Source organism: Saimiri boliviensis, chromosome 21, assembly GCF_048565385.1.
Source record: "Saimiri boliviensis isolate mSaiBol1 chromosome 21, mSaiBol1.pri, whole genome shotgun sequence".
NCBI classification, from domain to species: Eukaryota; Metazoa; Chordata; class Mammalia; order Primates; family Cebidae; genus Saimiri; species Saimiri boliviensis.
Window position 1 is genome coordinate 12362974 of NC_133469.1, and position 23500 is coordinate 12386473.

Genomic DNA, 23500 nt, shown 5'->3' on the forward strand with positions numbered 1-23500 from the left:
GGAATTGCCAAGGGAAAGAGAAAGGCATTGCAGCCAGAGCCTGGGAGGCAGGTCTAGACCAGGCTGAAAGAGACGCAGGTGTCCCCTCACCTGGTGGATGGGCAGGCTGGAGTCCCCTCTCCACAACCCCCTCCCTAGCCCTAATGTCTGTCCAGAGTTTGGAGCAGCACCTCCCAGTTCAGTGGGGGAAGGTTTTGAGACGCCAGTGGCGAAGGAAGCACAGACTCTGCACAGCAGAAACAAAGGCTCAGATGTGCCTTGAGTCCCCAGCTGTGTGCTGGCTTGTTCACATACCTCCCTCTTCCAACCTCCCAGTTTCCAGAGGGTGGGGGGCAGGTCAGCCCCTCAGAGGGACTGTGGTGTCTTTGACATCAAGGAGGGGAGGAGGATGGTTACAAACAGGCTCACTGCCCACAGGGACCTCTCAAGGGGTTCCGTGTGGACCAAGAACGTGCAAAACACACACACACACACACACACACACACACAGAGCTTTCTGGTTTCTTAAGTCCATCTAAGCATATTTTGAAGGAATGAATGTACATTGCATTCTTGAAATAATCTTTCTGAATAGATTCCTTTAAGGGGAGTTTGTTCCAGTTGGAGAAGCTGTGCTCTCTGTAGAGGCTCTGAACTCCTCTGGCTGCAACCTGCAGGCAGATAGGGAGGAGGCTGCATGGGTGCTGGGGCTGCAGCAGCGCCCCTACCTGCATGGAAGCTTGTCCTGGGGATGGTTTTTGGAAGGTGAAGGTTTCTGTTGCCATCAGAAACAGATGGACAAGCTGAGTGCAGTGGCTCACACCTGTAATCCCCACACCTTGGGAGGTCAAGGCGGCAGATTACCTGAGGTTGGGAGTTTGGGACCAGCCTGACCAATATGGTGAAACCCCGTCCCTACTAAAAATACAAAATTATCTGACATGGTGGCACCTGCCTGTAATCCCAGCTATTCAGGAGGCTGAGGCAGGAGAATCACTTGAACCTGGGAGGCAGAGGTTGCGGTGAGCCAAGATAGAGACATTGCACTCCAGCCTGGGCAACAAGACCAAAATTTTAGCTCCAAAAACAAAACAAAACAAAAGAAACAGATGGACAAAGGACAAGAGCATCTGTGTTAAATAAGCAGTTCCATTAACCAGAAACATACTTTGTAGAAGAAAATGTAATAATGACCCTAGAACAGGGAGGCCTCAAACCCAGCTCTGAGGCGGCAGCCAAGCCACAGTGGGGCAGGAACACCAGCTCCGCAGCCAGGCGACTCTGAGATCTGCCCCTTCCTGACTGCGTGACCCTAATGTCCATGGGCCTGTAATATTCCTCATCTGTAAATGGACCTAATAATACCCAGCTTATAGGGTTATGGGGAAGATAAAAATGTGAAACGTTATGTAAAGAACTCAGCACAGTACCCAGAGTGTTAATAGAATGGAAGAAATGATGGTTATTATCATTAATCACACTACATTTTATTTAGTTATTTTTATTTAATTAATTTATTTATTTTAAGAGAGGGTATAATGGCACAATCTCGCCTCACTGCAACCTCGGCCTCCGGAGTTCAAGGAGTTCTCCTGCCTCAGCGTCCCAAGTAGCTGACACTGTAGGTGTGAACCACCACACCCGATTAACTCTTTTTGTATTTTTAGTAGACACAGGATTTCACCATGTTGGCCAGGCTGGTCTCGAACTCCTAACCTCAAGTGATCCTCTCACCTCGGCCTCCCAAGGTGCTGGGATGACAGACATGAGCCACCGCACCCAAACTGTGTTGACTTTAATAAGATTTGGTTTTGCTGGGGAGATGGCAAGAGCCAGGTTAGGGGTGCCAGGCTGGGGAATGGGTTCTAAGCGGGTGGATGGAGATAGCTATGGAGACAGAAAGGGGCCTCTGCAGGAGGAGCCCGGGAGAGCCGGGAGGAGGCGGTGAGGCAGGGGAGCAGTGTGGAATGGGCCTGAGGGCAGGAGGAGCTCAGGATGATCCGGCAAAAGCAAAGCTGGTCCAGGATGGGTTGGAGGCCCTCGCAGGAAGAGCAGGAGGCTAGAGCAGCCAGACCGGGAGGCCCGGGGAGACCCTTCACTGGAGAATCTCCTGCAGCGTGATGTGCAAGGATAGAGAGTTGTCTTGTAGTATGTTCCAAGGCTTGAACGTCTGACCGTCATTGTACACAAAGTTATCCCAACAATATTCAAAATCTGAAACAAAAACCAGGACAAAGCAGTGAGGGCCCAGCAGGCCTCTCTCCCCAGCACTGAGCCCTCCCCTCCCAGGCCATGTCTCCTGGCTGCCACGTGCAGTCAGCACCAGCCTGTCCCCACAGCTTCCTCAGGGACACTGCCCCGCCCCACGGCATTGCAGACCCACCTGCCCCTCATGCCATCCCCTGCCAACCGCTCTCCTCAGCCCTGTACATCTCACCTTCATAGTCCATGATCAGCACGGAGGCCCCTTCCTGACTCAGCCTGCGGAGCCCCTGCTGGTAATCTGGATTCCAGAAGTAGTAGAGGCGGGCAGTGAAGATGGTGAGCCTCACGTTCCTGTGCCTGGCCAGGAACTCGGCCACCGGCCCTGCACACTTTGGGCAAGGGCTCCAAGAGGCGTACCAGGTGACCTCGTAGTCCTTGTTAGGAGACAGCATGTTGTGGCGGAACCATGAGAGGAAGCACATTTCTGCATGACAGGAGGGATCAGAACCCACCTAGGGAAGGAGGAGGAGGTGGGTGGGGGGAGCTCAGACCAGGAACAGGAGGAGTGCAGGGGTGGGGCGATGGGAGCAGAGGGCAGGCCAGGAGCCCCAAGGCATTTCCTTCTTGATGTTTTTTTTTTTTTTTTTTTGAGACGGAGTTTCGCTCTTGTTACCCAGGCTGGAGTGCAGTGGCACGATCTTGGCTCACCGCAACCTCCGCCCCCCAGGTTCAAGCAGTTCTTATGCCTCAGCCTCCCAAGTAGCTGGGACTACAGGCGCCCACCACCACACCCAGCTAATTTTTGTATTTTTTAGTAGAGACGGGGTTTCACCGTGTTGGCCAGGATGGTCTCGATCTCTTGACATCATGATTCTCCCAAAGTGCTGGGATAAACTTTTGTTTAAAAGAATATGGAATCCATATTCTTTTATTGTTCAGTTCAACAAACTTTTATTTTTATTTTTATTTTTATTTTTATTTGAGACGGAGTTTCGCTCTTGTTACCCAGGCTGGAGTGCAATGGTGCGATCTCGGCTCGCCGCAACCTTCGCCTTCTGGGTTCAGGCAATTCTCCTGCCTCAGCCTCCTGAGTACCTGGGATTACAGGCACATGCCACCATGCCCAGCTAACTTTTTGTATTTTTAGTAGAGACGGGGTTTCATCATGTTGACCAGGATGGTCTCGATCTCTTGACCTCGTGATCCACCCACCTCGGCCTCCCAAAGTGCTGGGATTACAGGCGTGAGCCACTGCGCCCAGTCTCTTGATGTATTTTTGAGATAGGGTCTCTGTTGCCCAGGCTGGGGTGCAGTGGTGAGATCTGGACTCATTGCAGCCTTGACCTCGCAGGCACAAGGAATCTTCCCACCTCAGCCTCCTGATTAGCTGAGGGTGCAGGTGCGTGCCACCACCCTGGCTTATTTTTTTTGTGGAGATGGGGTTTTGCCATCCTCCTGCCTCGGGCTCCCAAATATCTAGGATAGTGAGTGTAAACCATGCATGGCCTTATTTTATTAACTTATTTTAATTTTTAAGGGTACACAGTAGGTGCCAGGATGTTTTATTGACTGACTTTTTCCTCTTCCATCCTTCTCCTTCCTTTAATTATTTTTATTTTTATTTTTTCCCGAGACAGAGTCTTGCTCTGTCACCGAGGCTAGAGGGCGGTGGTGCAATCTTGGCTCACTGCAAACTCTACCTCCTTGGTTCAAGTGATTCTCCTGCCTCAGCCTTCCTGAGTAGCTGGGATTACAGGCCCTCGCTACCATGCCCAGCTAATTTTTGTATTTTTAGTAGAGGCAGGGTTTCACCATGTTGGCCAGGATGGTCTCAAACTCCTGACCTCAGGTAGTCCACCCGCCTAGGCCTCCCAAAGGGCTGGGATTATAGGCTTGAGCCACCACGCCAAGCCCCTTCCTTCTTTATTTAATTGAGTCTTTCCCTGTCTCATCACGGCCTCATGCATGAATTCTGGCATCCATTCTCCCAGGCATTCATTCAAAGGCATCCTCAGCCCCTGCTGTGGCCTGGCCCCCTGGAGTCTGCCTTGTTCCCTGCCTGCCTTTTGCTGGGAAGGTCACTGGACCAGCATAGCCCCATGGAGTTCAAGGTTGACCATGGGGGCTACCAAGTACCTGAAATGGGGCTCTGATTAGAGATCTTGACATATCTCAGAATAAAATTCCTCACCTCTCTGGTGAGGAACTTTATATTAATTATATTAATTTATATTAATTATATTAATTATATGTTGAAATTATATGTGAAAGATTTGAGCTAAGGCAGACATTAAAATGACTTTTGCCAGTTCTTCTTGCTTTTTGAGCATGTGGGGACTGGAATCCCTTCACTCCTGAGTTCTGGGTGTTTCCATGGCCAGCACCACCATCAGCCAGGCCTGCCCAGCACACAGTCGGCTCCCTCCCCAAACACACTGTGAAAAGTCTCCTGCCTGGGTGGAGGGGGCCGCAGGGGTGGGTGGGACATGACAGGGTGGGGTGATGGTCAGTGGCCCATTATGGACAGCAGGGTGAGGAGCCAGGGTTCACCATCCTGTGACGATGTGTCCTTGACATCCAGGAATCAGGGCAGTGTCGGGGTGGCTGCACCAGCACAGCAGTGACTGACCCAGACACCATGCCGGACACCCCACACCCCGCATCCCACAGCTGCTGTTTCCCGAGGACTGCTGGATTCACAGTTCCATGACAAGATTTTGGGAAACAAAGTCAAGAATCAGTGTGCAGGGCTCCAAACAAGGCCTTTGTGAAGAGGAAAACCCCCCGCCATGATCGGATCCCAGGAGAGTCAGGCAGAAAGATCTCGGCCAGGGACTTAAAAAATGTGGGAGGAGGTTGGGTGCAGTTGCTCCTGCCTGTAATCCCAGCACTTTGGGAGGCCAAGGCAGGAGGATCATGAGGTCAGAAGTTTTCCAGCCTGGCCAACATGGTGAAACCCCATCTCTACTAAAATACAAAAGAATTAACTGGACGTGGTGACGGGAGCCTGTAATCCCAGCTACTCAGGAGGCTGAGGCAGGAGAATTGCTTGAACCCTGGAGGTGGAGGTTGCAGTGAGCTGAGGTCATGCCACTGCACTGTAGCCTGGGAGACAGAGCAAGACTCGGTCTCAAAAAACAAAGAAAAAGGAAATGTGGGAGAAGAGTACACGCTTTAGAGCCTGTGCCAGCCATGTCTCTTATTGTTGTGTTTTGTTTTTGTTTCTTTTTTTTTTTTTGAGACGGAGTTTCGCTCTTGTTACCCAGGCTGGAGTGCAATGGCGCGATCTCCGCTCACCGCAACCTCCGCCTCCTGGGTTCAGGCAATTCTCCTGCCTCACCCTCCCGAGTAGCTGGGATTACAGGCACATGCCGCCATGCCCAGCTAATTTTTTGTATTTTTAGTAGAGACGGGGTTTCACCATGTTGACCAGGATGGTCTCGATCTCTTGACCTTATGATCCACCCGCCTCGGCCTCCCAAAGTGCTGGGATTACAGGCTTGAGCCACCGCGCCTGGCCTTATTGTTGTGTTTTCTGCATGCCCAGCTGCTTAGCTCCTTTTGGGGGGTGTAACTAGGACTTTGGTGCTACCTGGTTTCGGAAGACGCCGCTCTTCCCAGAGACAATTGAGCCATTCATTATACCTTCCACTGTGAAGCACAGCCAGGTTTCATTCCGACCGTAGGCTTTCCGTAGGTTTCTAAAGTGGAAGTAGAATATGCCTGGATACATAGCATTCATCGGGTGTCTGAAGGCACAAAAGAGAAACCTGCCAATGCAGAGTGGCCCCGGGTCCTCGGGGCTGATGGTCACTGAACCCCACTCCCTGGACGGCCCTGGGCTCTGGGCCTCCCACATCCCTGCACAGCCCTGAGCATGTCTGCCGCTTTCCCAGGCAGGAAGACTGGGAGACAGAAAGATGAGGGGATGCTGGCAGGGGCAGCCAGGTGACATCTCCTAGCTGGAATCCCAGCTCTGGACCTACCACTGGCCACCCTCTACCTCCCAGTTTTTCTGCCACACATCTCCCAACCCAATAGGAAAATGCAACAGAGAATAAAACTCTCTACCCTAAAATAATTGCTTGAACATTTCAGCTCAGTTCCTTCCTCACATTTCACCTGTCTGATGGCAACAACGATTCTTTTTCTTTGGGATCACACTGAATTCCCAGGCCCAGGCTACTCTCCTTTTTTGTTTTGTTTTGTTTTGTTTTGTTTTGAGACAGAGTCTTGCTTTGTTGCCCAGGCTAGAGTGAAGTGGCGTGATCTTGGGTCACTGCAACCCCTGCCTCCTAGGTTCAAGTGATTGCCTGCCTCAGCCTCCCGAGTAGCTGAGAAATCAGGTGTGGGTCACCATGCCCAGGTAATTTTTGTATTTTTAGTAAAGATGGGGTTTTGCCATGTTGGCCAGGCTGGTCTTGAACTCCTGACCTCGTGATCTGCCCGCCTCAGCCTTCCAAAGTGATGGGATTACAGGCGTGAGCCACAGTGTGCAGCAGGCCCAGGCTACTCTTCTGAGTGCTGCATGTGTGTCTCAACTCATGCATGGCTTGTGCCTGAAGCTTGCAGGGCCCAGTCCCATTTTAGAGAGGAGGTGCCAGAGGCACAGAGGACGGGGTAACCTGCCCAGGACATGGAACTGGGCGGATGGAGCTGGGGCTCCTTTCCAGGCCAGCCCTGTCCAGCCTCTGCTTCACGGGCCCTGCAGGAGGGAGCCGTTGGGGACCCGGCTCTTTTCTCACTGCATTTTAAAATAAGAGCATTTCTCCTGATCATTATATTTTTTCCTCCATTCCATGTTACAGGTGTCACTGTAAAAGATGGATGGTGCTCACGGAGGAGGAGTGTGTGTCTGCGGTCATGTGCATCCTCCTCTGCTCACAGCGGAGGCATCTTTGGAAGAAATGACATATTCTGGTACAGAGGCCATTCCCTCCCCCATACCCTCTCCTAAGACTTTGTATTGAAACAAAGTAAATCTTGCAGAACATTCCACAAAGCCCTGGGAACAAAATGCGATTCCTCCAATCAACCTTTGGTTCATTTCTCCCAGTTAGTTCCAGAACTCAGAGAGTTCCAGAAATGCAGAACAATGTCGGGAAGCACACAGAGGGAGCACCCTCCCAAGGTGGGGAGCACCAGCCTGGCCACGACTTTCAGGGGAGAGTCTCAGCAGGAGGTCTGGGCTGGGGCAGGTGTGGGAGGCAGTCTGTTCAGAAACAGCAGGGAGGTGAGCACACAGCAGAGCAAAGAGCCTGGCCAGGAGTGGGGGTGGCAGAGGAGCCAGAGGGGAGGGAGCCCAGGGCTGGGGATGCCAGGGCTTTGGACCAGCAAGGCCAGCAAGCAAAAAGGGGCATCAGTGGGCCCAGCAGGTAGAGCGGGCAGTGGTCCCTGATCTGAGACTTCGTGTGCAGCCTCCTTGGGAGGCTTGTCTTGGCCCTGATGTTAGTCCAAGGCTTGGGTTCTATTTCTACCTTCCTGGGCCCTTGTTCCAGGAGACACCTGTGCTGTGAGTGACCTCCCAGGCCCATCCAAGTGCAAGCCTCACTTCATGCTGCTTTCTCACCTGGATGGGAGGACCCCCGGAGGGACCCTTGGATCCTGGCCTCAGGAACCATCCCAGGGACACCGCCTCCCCACCCCAGAGACTTGTGGTAAGGAGGGTGAGTGAAGGGCAGATGTCTGCCTCCCCGCTGCCTTTACACTCAGAGGGAGGAATAGGGGGTAGGTGTGGCCCCCAGATGCCCCCCAAGATGCCATGCATGCCCCCACACTGAGCTCCGTCCTTCCTTCCACATCTCCTGCCCGGAGTTGTTCCCTGGCAGGCTGAGCTCCTGCTTCCTCTTGTCCTCATGTCACAAAAGGGCAGTGGCTGGTGTCCCAGGCCACCCTGTCTTGCAGCTTGCTCCTCTGGTCCCAGGTGCTCAATTCCCATCTCTCCCAAGCACCTGAGCTCCTTTCTATGGGCTCTCTGGTCACTAGTTCCACTTTTCTATTCTGCGTTTTGGAAAGCTCCTGGCATCTAAAGCCCTCCCGTTATCCAAGCCTACTCTTTTGTAAAATCTTACTCAACAGCCTGGCCAATGTGACAAAACCCCGTCTCTACTGAAAATACAAAAATTAGCTGGGCATAATGGTATGCGCCTGTAATCCCAGGTACTTGGGAGGCTGAGGAGGAGAATCGCTTCAACTTGGGATGTGGAGGTTGCAGTGAGTGAGATCATGCTTGCCACGGTAGTCCAGCCTGGTCAACAGAGCGAGACCCTGTCTCAAAGAAAAAAAAAATCTTACTCAAATGGGACCTTGATCACAGAGTGTTTTCTTGGCTCTTTCTCCATCTCCAACCCTGTGGGGGGTGGATTTGCAAGAGGACAGGCATGAGCAGGAGGTGGGGCTGGGTGCTGTTGGGTGCGGAAGCCATGGGGTGCGGTCCAGGTGCAGCAAGGTGTGGAGGGAGGGGTTGGGAGGGTCAGGGCAGGAGACAGACACACAGAAGTGGGACCCCTGCTCTCCCCACCCAAGCTTGACCCAAAGCACCCTGTGTCATTGTCCTGAGCTAGATTGCATCTTCCCAACACTGATAGGTTGAAGCCCTCATCCCCACCTATTTCACAGTGTAACTGCATTTGGACACTTGTCCACTAAGTGGTGATTCTATTAACTCATGGCCCTTAGTGTGGGCCCTAATCTTGTCTGACTGGGGTCCATAAAAGAGGAGGACATTTGGAGGCAAAGAGACCCCAGGGGTGCAGGTGCACAGAGGACAGGCCACAGAAGACCCCATGTGAGGGACCCCTGCCAGCCAGGAGGACCCGCCTCTGAGGAAACAACCCTGCCCACAGCTCCACCTTGTACTTGCAGTCTCTAGATCTGTGAGAAAATAAACTCCTGCCTTGTGGGAACCTGGCCCAGGGCATCTTCTGAAGCCTGAAGCTCTGTTTCCACGGAGGCAGCTCCTTCTCAGAGGCTCAGGTCGGCCTTGAAGAATGTTGCTGAAAGTTTCCAACTGTCAGACTTATGAATATTCACATCCATTTATGACAAATTCAGTTATGCCAGGGAGATGGAAGGAGCCTGGCTGGGGCTCCCAAGCTGTGGGGAGTCCAGCCTCGGGGGTGTATGGAAATCGCTCTGGTGGCAGAAGGGGCCTCTCACTCACAGGCAGGGCCCATAAAAGTTGGGAGGAGACAGTGAGTTGGAGGGAGCACCAGGAGTAGGGGTGGAGGGGTAGGCAGGGGCGGGAGGGCCAGGCCAGGGAGGCCTCGGGAGGATGAGTAGTAGGTGCGAGGAGAGAGACGATGAGGCCAGAGGGAGACCCTCACCTGAGAATCTCCTGTAGCTTGCGGCGCAGGAATCCGTAATTGTCTTTGTCCCAACACATGGATGGCTTATATTCTTTATATACAAAGTTTTCCCAGCAGTATTCAAATTCTGAGATGAAGAGGTAGGAAGCAGTCAGGTTCTCCTTGACCCTGGGCCTGCCCTCCCAGGCCTGGTCTTTTGGCTGTCAGTTTTGGTCAGTGCCCATTCCGCCCCTGCAGGCTGCCCTGAGACACCCCTACCCAGGACATTGCAGATCCATCCATCCCTCAGGCTGTTCCTCCCTCTCAAGCTCCCCTGACTCCTCCACCTCCTCACCTTCGTAGTCCATGATCTTCACACGGGCCCCTGTCTGACATAGCTTTCGAAGTGCCCTCCGCCAATCTTTTTTCCAGTAGCAGTAGAGGCGGGCAGTGGAGACGGTCAGGGTGACGTTGGGGTGCTCAGCCAGGAACTCGGCCACCTTTGCCACACAGTACAGGCAGGGGTTCCAGGATACAAACCAAGTGATCTGGGAGCGTTTGCAAGCAGGCAGCAGTTTGCCACGGAACCAAGAGAGGAAGTACATTTCTGCATGGTGCTCAGGGTTGAAATTGACCTGAGGGAGGAGGAAGGAGGAGCAGGGGAAGCTCTGAGAGGAGGACCAGGAGGATTACTGGGGTAGGGCAGGGAGAGGAGGGGCCCAGACAAGAGCCCAGGGGATCTTGTTCATCGAAGCTCCTTTCCTCCATCCGCCCTGTTTGGCTTGAGTGTCTGCTCCAAAGCTCATGTTCAGGGTTAATTGCTATTGTAACGGCCTTAAGAGTTGGCACCGACACTTGGCTATGAGGCTGTGGGGACTGCACCTTTGTGGGTGCCACTGGGGTGGTTATGCAAGGGTGACTTCAGCCCCTCTCTCTGTCTCTTCCCCTCCAGTTGGAGGGGCAGCGTGTCAGACTAAACTCCTGCTTCCTCTGTCCCCGTGTGGTGGAGCAGTAGTGACTCCACATCCCAGGCCACTCTGTCAGCAGCATCCCCTGAGCTTCCCCAACAACCTTCACCCCCACGTGACGGTGCAGCTCGCAGGCCCTGGAAACTTGCTGGTGCCTTGACATTGGACTTCCCAGAGTCTAGAACTGGAGCCAAGCATTTCTGTTCATTGTAAATTTCCCCGCCTCAGTCATGCTGTTGAAGCATCACAGGATGCATTGAGACACGTGCTTCTCTTCTGTTGGTAGTCTTCCTAGCCCTGTTCACAACCTCATGTGTGAATTCTGGCATCCATTCTCCCAGGCATCCATTCACCAGAAATGCTCAGTCCCAGCTGTGTCCTGGCCCTCTGGGGTCAGCCTTGTTCTCTGCCTGCCATCTGCTGGGGAGGCCGCTGGACCTGTGCTGGCCCATGTGGGGTGGTGGGCACAGGCCAAGGGGGTTACGGAACACTTGAAATGGGGCCTGATGAGAGACTTGGGCACACGAAAAATACACAGCTCATTTCAAAGACTCAGTGTAAGAAGAAAACGAAACTTCACTGTGTTGTAAAGAATTTTATATTAATTAATGTTGAAATAATATGTCAGCTACATTGGATTAAATAAAATATGAAAATTGCTGGATGGGAGCAGTGGCTTACACGTGTAATCCCAGCACTTGGGAGGCCAAGGCGGGTAGATCACAAGGTCAGGATTTCGAGACCAGCCTGGCCAACATTGTGAAACCACATCTCTACCAAAAATAGGAAAATTAGCGAGGTGTGGTGGCATATGTCTGTAATTCCAGCTACTCGAGAGGCTGAGGAAGGAGAATTGCTAGAATCCAGTAGGCAGAGGTTGCAGTGAGCAGAGATCACACCGTTGCACTCAAGCCTGGGTGACAGACTGAGACTGGTCTCAAAAACAAATAAACAAAGCCATGTGCAGTGGCCCACGCCTGTAATCCCACCACTTTGGAAGCCTGAAGCGGGCGAATCACAAGGTCAAGAGATAAGGACCATCCTTGCCAACATAGTGGCAACCCCATCTCTACTAAAAATACAAAAATTAGCTGGGCATGGTGGCATGTGCCTGTAGTCCCAGCTACTCGGGAGGCTGATACAGCAGAATCACTTGAGCTTGGGAAGTGGAGATTGCAGTGAGTAAAGATGGCGCCACTGCACTCCAGCCTGGTGATATAGCAAGACTCCGTCTCAAAAAAAAAAAATTGCTTTTCCAGTTCTTGTCTCCTTTTTAGCGCCTGGGGACTGGAAACACTTGTGCTTGGCTCCTGACTCCTGGGTGTTTCCGTGGTCAGCACTGCTATAGGCCAGGCCTGCCCAGCACACAGAGAGCTCCCCCGCAAACACACTCTGAAAAGTCTCCTGCCTGGGTGGAGAGGGCTGCAGGGGTGGGTGGGACAAGACAGGGGGTTTAGTGCCCCAAATGGGGCGGCAAGGTGAGGAGTGAGGGTTCACCGTCCTGTGATGATGTGTCCTTGACAGGGAAGAATCAGGGCAGTGGCCAGGGCAGTCAAGCCAGAAAGTCTGAGCCACCGACTTAAATGTAGGAAGCTGGACGAGGTGGTTCACAACTGTAATCCCAGGACTTTGAGAGGCCGAGGCAGGTGAATCGTCTGAAGTCAGAAGTTAAAGACCAGACTGGCCAACATAATGAAACCCATCTCTACAATAAATAGAAAAAATTAGCTGGATGTGGCGGCACACATCTGTAATCCCAGCTACTCCAGAGGCTGAGGCAGAAGAATCACTTGAACCTGGGAGGCAGAGGATGCAGTGAGCTGAGATCGTGCCATTGCACTCCAGTGTGGGCAACAAGAGCAAGACTCCATCTCCACCAAAAAAAAAAAAGAGAGAGAGAGAGAAAGAGAGAGAAAAAGAGAGGGAGAAAGAGAGAGAGAAAGAAAGAAAGAGAGAAAGAAAGAAAGAAAGAAAAAGGAAAGAGAGAGAGAGAAAGGAAGGAAGGAAGGAAGGAAAGAAGAAAGAAAGGAGAGAGAAATGTGGGAAGAAATACACAATTGAGAGCCCACCACCGCACATTTTACTTAGTCTTATGTTTTCTGCATTCCCAGCTGCTTAGCTCCTGCCTGTGATCCAATTGAAGTTTGGGTGGTACCTGGCCTCGAAAGACTCCTGTGTTCCAAGGGAGTTTTGAGGTGTCCTTCTTTATCTTCACTTCGTAGCACAGCCAAGTGTACTTCTTACCAGAGAGGTCGGGTTTATTTTCAAAGTTCTCATAGAATGTGTGTTGATACATGCACTTCATGGGATTTCTGAAGGCACAAGAGAGAAAGGGCCCGTGCACAGAGCGCTCCCCGGAGTCTCGGAGCTGATGTCCACTCAACACAGCTCCTGGACAGCCTTGGGCCTCCCCCATCCCTCCACAGCCCTGAGAGTTTCTGCCACCTTCCCAGGCAGGAAGACTGAGGAGACAGGAAGAGGAGACGATGGTGGCAGGGGCAGCAGGGCCAGGTGACCTCTCCCTGCTCAGGCGCCAGGGCTGGTCTTTCCAGGGGTGCCTTCCCCACCCTCCAGTATTTCTGCCCACCCACTCCCCACCCATTAGGAAAATGCAAAGAATAAAACACCTCACCCCAAAATAAAAGCTTTTAACCTTTCAGCTCAATTCCTTCCTGACGCTTCACCTCTGCATGTTAACATTATTTATATTTGTTTTGTATTGTATTGTATTGTATTGTATTGTATTGTATTGTATTGTATTGTATTGTATTTTGAGACAGAGTTTCCCTGTTGTTGCCCAGGCTGGAGTGCAGTGGCATGATCTGGGCTCACCACAACCTTGGCCTTCCAGGTTCAAGTGATTCTCCTGCCTCAGCCTCCTGAGTAGCTGGGATTACAGGTATGCACCACCATGCCCGGCTAACCTTGTATTTTTAGTAGAGACGGGGTTTCTCCATGTTGGTCAGGTTGGTTTCCAACTCCTGACCTCAGGTGATCTGCCCACCTCGGCCTCCCAAAGTGCTGGGATTAGAGGGGTGAGCCACCGTGTCCGGCTAACATTATTTTTAAATCATGCTAAAACCGAAATTTCAAGGGCCAGGCCCCTCTTGTAAATGCTGTGAAGTTCTGAGCTCCCATGATGCTGACCTGGGCCTGCAGGGCCATTCCCATCTTACAGAGGAGATGCCAGAGGGGCAGAGAGGCAGGGTACCCTGCCCAGGACACGGAACTGGGCGGAGGGAGCTGGGGCCCCTTTCCAGACCAGCCCTGTCCAGCCTCTGCAGCACAGGCCCTGCAGGAGGGAGCCATTGAGGACCCGCTCTCTGTTCATTCAATCTTAAGAGCATTTCTCCTGATCATTCCTTTTTTTCTCACATTCCGCGTTACTGGTCATGTTCTACAAGATGAAGAGTGACCTTGGACTGGAACCTTTGTGTGGGGACCTCTGCTCACCGTGGAGTCATCCTTGGGTGACATGATTTATCTTGTGCTTCAGAGACCATTTCCTCCCCAATACCCTCTCCTAAGATTTTGTATTTAAGCAAAGTCAATCTTACAGAAAACTCATGAAAGCCCTGTGAACAAAATGCCCAATTGCTCCACTCATCCTTTGGTTCAATTATCCTAGTTCCAGAGCTCAGGAATGGTGGGAAGCATGCAGAGGGAGCACCTCCCAAGGCAGGGAGCACCAGCCTGGCCATGACTTTCAGGGGAGAGTCTCAGCAGGAATCTTGGGCTGGGGCTGGCAGGGGAGGCGTCCCATTGAGAAACAGCAGTGAGGCGACCACACAGCAGAGCAAAGAGCGTGGCTAGGAGTAAGAGAAGCAGAGGAGCCAGAGGGGAGGGAGCCCAGGGCTGGGGACGGGGCAGGGGCAGGGAGAGGCCAGGGTTGAGTCCCTACCGGGCCACCAGGCAGGAAGGGGCAGCAGTACCTGATCGGCGAATTCATGCTCAGCCTCTTTGTTAGGTGGGTCCCAGTCCCGCTCGTTTTCTGAAGCGCTGTGGTTTCACTTCCTGCTTGTAGTGTCTTACAGCTGAGCACCCCTCCTGAAAGTGACCTCACAGGGCCTCATGAGTCATGGCCCCTCTCGGTTCCTGCTCAGGCACCGGTGTGGGAGGCCCTGGGGTGCTTTATCTTTCTCTGGCTCTGGCCGTCCTTCTGGTTTTCCCCGGGGCCTTCCCCCTGGCAGAGGAACCTCTCATAAAAACAGGTTGCTCTGTCTTTATCTGTCTTGGGCAGGACCGAAGGGAATTGCCAAGGAAAAGAGAAAGGCATTGCAGCCAGAGCCCAGGAGGCGGGTCCAGACCAGGCTGAGAGAGAGGCAGGTGTCCCCTCACCTGGTGGATGGACAGGCTGGAGTCCCCTCTCCACCACCTCCTCCCCAGCCCTAATGTCTGTCCAGAGCTTGGAGCAGCACCTCCCTGTTGAGTGAGGGGAGGTTTTGAGATTCTGGGGGTGAAGGAAGTGTGGAATCCGCACAGCAGAAATGAAGGCTTAGATGTGCCTTGAGTCCCCGGCTGTATGCTGGCTCTGTTACAGGTGTCCCCTCTTCCAACCTCCCAGTTTCCAGAGGGTGGGGGGCAGGTCAGCCCCTCAGAGGGCTGCACACTCTGGGCAAGGGCTCCAAGAGGCGTACCAGGTGACCTCGTAGTGTGATGTCTGTAACATCAATGAGGGGAAGGGGATGTCTACAAACAGGCTCACTGCCCACAGGGACTTCTCAAGGGGTTCCCTGTGGACCAAGAACATGCGAAACATCTGCAGGCAGACAGGGAGGAGGCTGCATGGGTACTGGGGGTGCAGCAGCGCCCCTACCTGCATGGAAGCTTGTCCTGGGGATGGTTTTTGGAAGGTGAAGGTTTCTGTTGTCATCAGAAACAGGTGGACAACCAGTCACAGTGGCTCACAGCTGTAATCCCAGCACTTTGGGAGGCCAAGGCGGCAGATCACCTAAGGTGCGAGTTTGAGACCAGCTTGACTAACATGGTGAAACCCCATCTCTACTAAAAATACAAAATTAACCAGACGTGCTGGCACCTGCCTATAATCCCAGCTATTCAGGAGGCTGAAGTGGGAGAATCACTTGAACCCATGAGGCAGAGGTTGCAGTGAGCCAAGATCAAGACATTGCACTCCAGCCTGGGCAACAAGACCAAAATTTTAGCTCCAAAACAAAACAAAACAAAAGAAACAGATGGACAAAGGACAAGCGCATCCATGTTAAACGGATTAACCAGAAACATACTTTGTAGAAGAAAATGTAATAATGACCCTAGAACAGGGAGGCCTCAAACCCAGCTCTAAGGCGGCAGTCAAGCCACAGTGGGGCAGGAACACCAGCTCTGCAGCCAGGCGACTCTGAGATCTGCCCCTTCCTGACTGCGTGACCCTAATGTCCATGGGCCTGTAATATTCCTCATCTGTAAATGGACCTAATAATACCCAGTTTATAGGGTTATGGGGAAGATAAAAATATGAAACTTTATGTAAAGAACTTAGCACAGTACCCAGAGTGCAATAGAATGGAAGAAATGATGGTTATTATCATTAATCACACTACATTTTATTTAGTTATTTTATTTAATTAATTTATTTATTTTGAGAGGGAGTCTTGCTCTATCACCTAGGCTGGGGTATAATGGCACAACCTTGGCTCACTGCAACCTCAGCCTCTGGAGTTCAAGGAATTCTCCTGCCTCAGCCTCCCGAGTAGCTGACACTGTAGGCATGAACCACCACACCTGATTAAATTTTTTTGTATTTTTATTAGACATGGGGTTACACCATGTTGGCCAGGCTGGTCTCGAACTCCTAACCTCAAGTGATCCTCTCACCTCGACCTCCCAAGATGCTGGGATGACAGACATGAGCCACCGCACCCAACCTGTGTTGACTTTAGTAAGATTTGGTTTTGCTGGGGAGATGGGAAGAGCCAGGTTAGGGGCACCAGGCTGGGGAATGGGTTCTAATGGATGGAAATAGCCATGGAGACAGAAAGGGGCCTCTGCAGAAGAAGCCCAGGAGAGCCAGGAGGAGGCGATGAGGCAGGGGAGCAGTGTGGAATGGGCCTGAGGGCAGGAGGAGCTCAGGATGATCCGGCAAAAGCAAAGCTGGTCCAGGATGGGTTGGAGGCCCTCGCAGGAAGAGCAGGAGGCTAGAGCAGCCAGACCGGGAGGCCCGGGGAGACCCTTCACTGGAGAATCTCCTGCAGCGTGATGTGCAAGGATAGAGAGTTGTCTTGCAGTCTCTTCCAAGGCTTGAACGTCTGACCGTCATTGTACACAAAGTTATCCCAACAATATTCAAAATCTGAAACAAAAACCAGGAGAAAGCAGTGAGGGCCCAGCAGGCCTCTCTCCCCAGCACTGAGCCCTCCCCTCCCAGGCCATGTCTCCTGGCTGCCACGTGCAGTCAGCACCAGCCTGTCCCCACAGCTTCCTCAGGGACACTGCCCCGCCCCACGGCATTGCAGACCCACCTGCCCCTCATGCCATCCCCTGCCACCCGCTCTCCTCAGCCCTGTACATCTCACCTTCATAGTCCATGATCAGCACGGAGGCCCCTTCCTGACTCAGCCTGCGGAGCCCCTGCTGGAAATCTGGATTCCAGAAGTAGTAGAGGCGGGCAGTGAAGATGGTGAGCCTCACGTTCCTGTGCCTGGCCAGGAACTCGGCCACCTGCCCTGCACACTCTGGGCAAGGGCTCCAAGAGGCGTACCAGGTGACCTCGTAGTCCTTGTTAGGAGACAGCATGTTGTGGCGGAACCATGAGAGGAAGCACATTTCTGCATGACAGGAGGGATCAGAACCCACCTAGGGAAAGAGGAGGAGAGGGGTTTGGGGAGCTCAGACCAGCAGGAGGAGTGCAGGGGTGGGGCGATGGGAGCAGAGGGCAGGCCAGGAGCCCCAAGGCATTTCCTTCTTGATGTATCTTGAGACAGGGTCTCTCTCTGTTTCCCGGGCTGGGGTGCAGTGGTGAGAGCTGGGCTCAGCGCAGCCTTGACCTCCCAGGCACAAGGAATCTTCCCACCTCAGCCTCCTGATTAGCTGGGGGTGCAGGTGCCTGCCACCACCCTTGGCTTATTTTTTTGTAGAGATAGGGTTTTGTCATGCTACCCACGCTGATCTCAAACGCTTGAGCTCAAGCGATCCTCCTGCCTCAGCCTCCCAAAATTCTGAGACTATGAGTGTAAACCACCATGCTGGGCCTTATTTTATTTATTTACTTTTAATTTTTATGGGTACATAGTAGATGCAAGGGCATTTATTGACTAAGTTTCCTTCTTCCATCCTTCTCCTTCCTTTTATTATTTTTATTTTTTCCCAAGACAGAGTCTTGCTCTGTCACCGAGGCTGGAGTGCAGTGGGGTGATCTCGGCTCACTACAACCTCTGCTTCCCGGGTTCAAGCGATTCTCCTGCCTCAGCCTCCTGAGTAGGTGGGATTACAGGGGCCCGCCACCACACCTGGCTAATTTTTGTATTTTTAGTAGAGACTGGGTTTCACCATGTTGGCCAGGCTGCTCTCAAATTTCTGACCTCAGGTGATCCACCTGCCTCGCGTCTCAAAGCGCTGGGATTACATTGAGCCACCACCCCTGGCCCCTTCCTTCTTTATTTGATTGAGTCTTTCCCTGTCTCAACATGGCCGCATGTGTGAATTCTGGCATCCATTTTCCCAGGCATCCATTCACGAGGCATCCTCAGCCCCTGCTGTAGTTTGGCTCTCTGGGGTCTGCCTTGTTCCCTGCCTGCCTTCTGCTGGGGAGGTCACTGGACCAGCATTGCCCCATGGAGTTCAGGGTTGGCCATGGAGGCTGCCGAGTACCTGAAATGGGGCTCTGATTAGAGATCTTGACATATCTCAGAATAAAATGAACTTTCACCTCTCTGGTGAGGAATTTTATATTAATTATATGCTGAAATTGTATGTGAAAGATTTGAGCTAAGGCAGAAATTAAAATGACTTTTGCCAGTTCTTGTTGCTTTTTGAGCATGTGGGGACTGGAACCCCTTCACTCCTGAGTCCTGGGTGTTTCCATGGCCAGCACCACCATCAGCCAGGCCTGCCCAGCACACAGTTGGCTCCTTCTCCAAATACACTGTGAAAAGTCTCCTGCCTGGGTGGAGGGGGCCGCAGGGGTGTGTGAGCATGACAGGGTTGAGGGGAGGCAAAGTGGCCGGTGTGGCAGTGGAAGGGTGAGGAGCCAGGGTTCACCATCCTGTGATGATGTGTCCTTGACATCCAGGAATCAGGGCAGTGGCGGGGGCGGCCGCACCAGCCCAGCGGTGACTGACCCAGACATCACGCTGGACACCACACACCCCGCATCCCACAGCTGCTATTTCCCGAGGACTGCTGGATTCACAGCTCCATGACAAGATTTTGGGAAACAAAGTCAAGAATCAGGATGCAGGGCTCCAAACAAGGCCTTTAGGAAGAGGAAAACCCCCTCCATGATTGGATCTCAGGAGAGTCAGGCAGGAAGATCTGGGCCAGGGACTTAAAAAAAAATGTGGGAGGAGGTTTGGGGACGGTTGTTCACGTGTGTAATCCCAGCACGTTAGGAGGCCAAGGTGGGTGGATCACTTGAGGTCAGGAGTTCAAGACCAGCCTGGCCAACGTGATGAACCCCATCTCTACTAAAAATATAAAAGAATTAGCCAGGCATGGTGGCAGGCACCTGTAATCCCTGCTACTCAGGAGGCTGAAGCAGCAGAATTGCTTGAACCCTGGAGGTGGAGGTTGCGGTGAGCTGAGATCATGCCACTTCAGTCTAGCTTGGGCAACAGAACAAAACTCTGTCCCCCCCCCCAACAAAAAAAAAAGAAAGAAAGAAAGAAAAAGGAAATGTGGGAGAAGAGTACACGCTGGAGAGCCTGTGCCGGCCGCGTCTCTTGTTGTGTTTTCTGCATGCCCAGCTGCTTAGCTCCTTTTGGGGGTGTAACTAGGACTTTGGTGCTACCTGGTTTCGGAAGACGCCGCTCTTCCTGGACACAGTTGAGCCATTCATTATACCTTCCACTGTGAAGCACAGCCAGGTTTCGTTCCGACCGTAGGCTTTCCGTAGGTTTCTAAAGTGGAAGTAGAATATGCCTGGATACATAGCATTCATCGGGTGTCTGAAGGCACAAAAGAGAAACCTGCCAATGCAGAGCGGCCCTGGGTCCTCGGGGCTGATGGCCACCGAACCCCACTCCCTGGACGGCCCTGGGCTCTGGGCCTCCCACATCCCTGCACAGCCCTGAGCATGTCTGCCGCTTTCCCAGGCAGGAAGACTGGGAGACAGAAAGAGGAGGGGATGCTGGCAGGGGCAGCCAGGTGACCTCTCCTAGCTGGAACCCCAGCTCTGGACCTACCACTGGCCACCCTCTACCTCCCAGTTTTTCTGCCACACATCTCCCAACCCAATAGGAAAATGCAACAGAAAATAAAACTCTCTACCCTAAAATAATTGCTTGAACATTTCAGCTCAGTTCCTTCCTCACATTTCACCTGTCTGATGACAACGACGATTCTTTTTCTTTGGGATCACAGTGAATTCCCAGGCCCAGGCTACTCTCCTTGTTTTTTGAGACAGAGTCTTGCTTTGTTGCCCAGGCTGGAGTGCAATGGTGGGATCTCAGCTCACTGCAACCTCTGCCTCCTGGGTTCAAGCAATTGCCTGCCTGAACCTCCTGAGTAGCTGGGATTACAGGCAGGCATCACCAAGCCCAGGTAATTTTTGTATTTTTAGTAGAGATGGGGTTTTGCCATGTTGGCCAGGCTGTTCTTGAACTCCTGACCTTGTGATCTGCCCACCTCAGCCTCCCAAAGTGCTGGGATTACAGGCATAAGCCACTGCGTGCAGCAGGCCCAGGCTTCTCTTCTAAGTGCTATAAGTGTCTGAGCTCCTGGCGTGTGCCTGAGGCCTGCAGCAGCCCGCTCCATTTTACAGAGGAGGTGCCAGAGGCACAGAGGGTGGGGTAGTCTGCGGAGCCCACAGAGCTGGGGTGGAGGTGGGAGCTGGGGCCCCTTTCCAGGCCAGCCCTGTCCAGCCTCTGCATCATGGGCCCTGCAGGAGGGAGCCACTGGGGACGGGCCTCTCTTCTTACTAAATTTTAAAATAAGAGCATTTCCCTTGATCATTGATTTTTTTTAAAAACTCCTTCCATGTCACTGGTCATGTTCTACAAGATGAAGAGCGACCTTGGATTGGAACCTGTGTGTGGGGACATCTGCTCACCCTGGAGTCATCCTTGGGTGACAAGATTTATCTTGTGCTTCAGAGACTGTTTGCTCCCCCACACCCTCTCCGAAGATTTTGTATTTAAGCAAAGTCAATCTTACAGAAAATCCGCCAAAGCCCTATGAACAAAATGCCCGATTGCTCCAATCATCCTTTGGTTCAATTCTCCCCGTTCCAGAGCTGAGGAATGGGGGGAAGCACATACAGGGAGCACCCTCCCAAGGCAGGGAGCATCATCCTGGCCATGAGTTTCAGGGGAGAGTCTCAGCAGGAGGCCTGAGCTGGGGCAGGCCGGGTGACAGCCCATGCAGAAGCAGCAGTGGGGCGACCACACCGCAAAGCAAAGAGCCTGGCTGGGAGTGGGGGCGGCAGGGGAGCCAGAGAGGAGGGAGCCCAGGGTGGGGGATGGGTAGGGGCAGGGGAGGCCCGGGCTGAGGCCCAGCAGAGCCACCAGGCAGGAAGGAGCAGGAGGGGCCCAGCAGACAGAGCGGGCAGTAGTACCTGATGGGTGGATTCATGCTCAGCCTCTTTGCTAGGCTTGTCCCAGTCCCACTCTTTTTCTGAAGCGCTGTGGTTTCACTTCCTGCCTGTAGAGTCCAGCCCTACCGGGTCTGGTGGGTGTTCTCTATGTGTGTGGAGAGGAGAGATTGTAGAAACAAAGAATCAAGTCAGCATTTTTCTGTGATTGGTCAGGAAGATCACACACCCAGAGGTTGCAACTGTCCTTTCTAAAGCTAACTTAAAAGGAGGAGCCAGGCGAAGAAGCGGAGCATGAAAGTGGACAAGAAGCATGACCATTGGAGACAGCACCACAAGGAGACATTTAAGCCACTCGGGTATCTGTGGGACAGTCTGACATAAGCCGACCCACCACAAGAGCCTGGTGGAGCAGAGCGTTCTCTAACTCCCCGAAGGAAAGGGAGACTCCTTTTCACAGCTTGCTAGGCAGTGGGTGCCATCCCCAGCCCTGGCGCTGCTACAAGCCTGACTTGCTGGGCAGCAAGTACAGTCCTGGCTAACTTAGAGTTACAGATGCAAGTTACAAGCTTTGTAACTTGCATCTGTAACTTTAAGCTGTAACTTGCAGTTGTAACTTTAAGCTTGCACTCTTGCCTCATGATCATTCTTTACAATGTCCCTTCCATTCCTAAACCAACTTCACCAGCAAGGTCCTGTATCATAACAACAGAGTAAAGGTTACAATAAGAACTAATGATCCTACAGGATTAATTATGTACTTATTTCTAGATCTTATCTCTATTTCAACTGTAATATTCTTGCTACATTTTCTAACTATGTATTCATTACACAGGGACAGGTTGTGCCTTCAACTTGTTGCCTTGGCACCTATGCCATTTTCCACCCACACCTGCTTACAGTGTCTTGCTGCAGCTGGACAGTCCTCCTTAAAGTGACCTTGCAGGGTCTTGTGAGTCATGGCCCCTCTCCATTCCTGCTCAGGCACTGCTGTGGGAGGCCCTGGGGTGCTTTATCTTTCTCTGGCTCTGGCCGTCCTTCTGGTTTTCTCCGGGTCCCTCCCCCTGGCAGAGGAACCTCTCATAAAGACAGGTTGCTCTGTCTTTGTCTTGGGCAGGAGCCAAGGTCAAGACACTGCAGAAAGGCATTGCAGCCAGAGCCCAGGAGGCGGGTCCAGATCAGGCTGAGAGAGATGCAGGTACCCCCTCACCTGGTGGATAGACAGGCTGGAGTCCCTTCTGCACAATTCCCTCCCCAGCCCTAGTGTCTACCCAGAGTTTTGAACAGCACCTCCCTGTTGAGTGAGGGAAGGTTTTGAGACTCCAGTGGTGAAGGAAGCATGGACTCCGAACAGCAGAAACAAAGGCTCACATGTGCCTTGAGTCCCTGGCTGTGTGCTGGCTCTGTTGCAGGCGTCCCCTCTTCCAACCTCGCAGCTCCCAGAGGGTGGGGGGCAGGTCAGCCCCTCAGAGGGACTGTGAGGGGAGGGAGATGTCTACAAACAGGCTTACTGCCCACAGGGATTTCTGAAGGGGTTCTGTGAACCAAGAACATGCAAAACACACACACACACGCGTGCACGCGCGCACGCACATACGCACACACATACACACACAGCCTCCTGATTACTTAAGTCCATCTAAATATATAAGTATATTTTGGAGGAATGCATGTACATTGTATCCTTGAAATAATCTTCCTGAAGAGATTCCTTTAGGAGGAATCTGTTCCAGTTGGAGAAGTTGTGCTCTCTGTAGAGGCTCTGAACTCCTCTGGCTGCAACCTGCAGGCAGATAGGGAGGAGGCTGCATGGGTGTTGGTGTGCCCCTACCTGCATGGAAGCTCATCCTCTCTCTGCACAAAGTGGAGTCCCAGTGATGGTTTTTGGAAGGTGAACTTTCTGTTGTCATCAGAAACAGATGACAAAGGATAAGAGCATCGGTGGACCCGGGCACAGTGGCTCACACCTGTAATCCCAGCACTTTGGGAGGCTGAGGTGGACAGATCATGACGTCAGGAGTTCAAGACCAGCCTGGCCAACATGGTCAAACCCTGTCTCTACTAAAGATACGAAAAAATTAACCAGGCATGGTGGTGGACACCTGTAATCCCAGCTACTCAGGAGGCTGAAGTAGGAGAATGGCTTGAACCCAGGAGGCGGGGGTTGCAGTGAGCCAAGATCTCGACATTGCACTCCAGCCTGGTTGACAGGGCAGGACTCTGTCTCAAAAAAAAAAAAAAAAAAAAAGCATTGGGGAAAAATAAACAGTATAAACAGTTCCATTTACCAGAAATATGCTTTGTAGAATAAAATGTAATAATGACCCTAGACTCAGAAGACCTCCTCAAACCCAGCC

The 23500-nt window shown here is 52.4% G+C and overlaps 2 protein-coding genes across 5 annotated transcripts; both read right to left on the reverse strand.

Moving 5' to 3' along the window:
* Positions 1–1471: 1471 nt before the first annotated feature.
* LOC101036333 (DNA dC->dU-editing enzyme APOBEC-3F) lies at positions 1472–16274 on the reverse strand. 3 transcript variants are annotated; one of them, XM_010343451.3, is made up of 8 exons: positions 15255–16274; positions 14371–15098; positions 12594–12750; positions 9826–10105; positions 9510–9618; positions 5777–5885; positions 2417–2696; positions 1472–2193 (listed from the first exon to the last, which is right to left on the reverse strand). In XM_010343451.3, exons 2-8 carry the CDS (start codon positions 14385–14387, stop codon positions 2075–2077), a joined length of 1071 nt encoding a protein of 356 aa, XP_010341753.2. In that variant the 5' UTR covers positions 14388–15098; positions 15255–16274; the 3' UTR covers positions 1472–2074. The 3 variants fall into 3 exon arrangements, with proteins under 3 accessions (XP_010341753.2, XP_003933035.3, XP_010341754.2); XM_003932986.4 differs by having other exon boundaries at positions 5777–5933; XM_010343452.3 differs by lacking the exon at positions 12594–12750 and having other exon boundaries at positions 5777–5933.
* Positions 16275–16550: 276 nt separating this feature from the next.
* APOBEC3C (apolipoprotein B mRNA editing enzyme catalytic subunit 3C) lies at positions 16551–22131 on the reverse strand. 2 transcript variants are annotated; one of them, XM_039463208.2, is made up of 5 exons: positions 22044–22131; positions 21168–21291; positions 19404–19560; positions 16972–17251; positions 16551–16748 (listed from the first exon to the last, which is right to left on the reverse strand). In XM_039463208.2, exons 2-5 carry the CDS (start codon positions 21182–21184, stop codon positions 16630–16632), a joined length of 573 nt encoding a protein of 190 aa, XP_039319142.1. In that variant the 5' UTR covers positions 21185–21291; positions 22044–22131; the 3' UTR covers positions 16551–16629. The 2 variants fall into 2 exon arrangements, with proteins under 2 accessions (XP_039319142.1, XP_039319143.1); XM_039463209.2 differs by having other exon boundaries at positions 19404–19512; positions 22044–22130.
* Positions 22132–23500: the final 1369 nt, after the last annotated feature.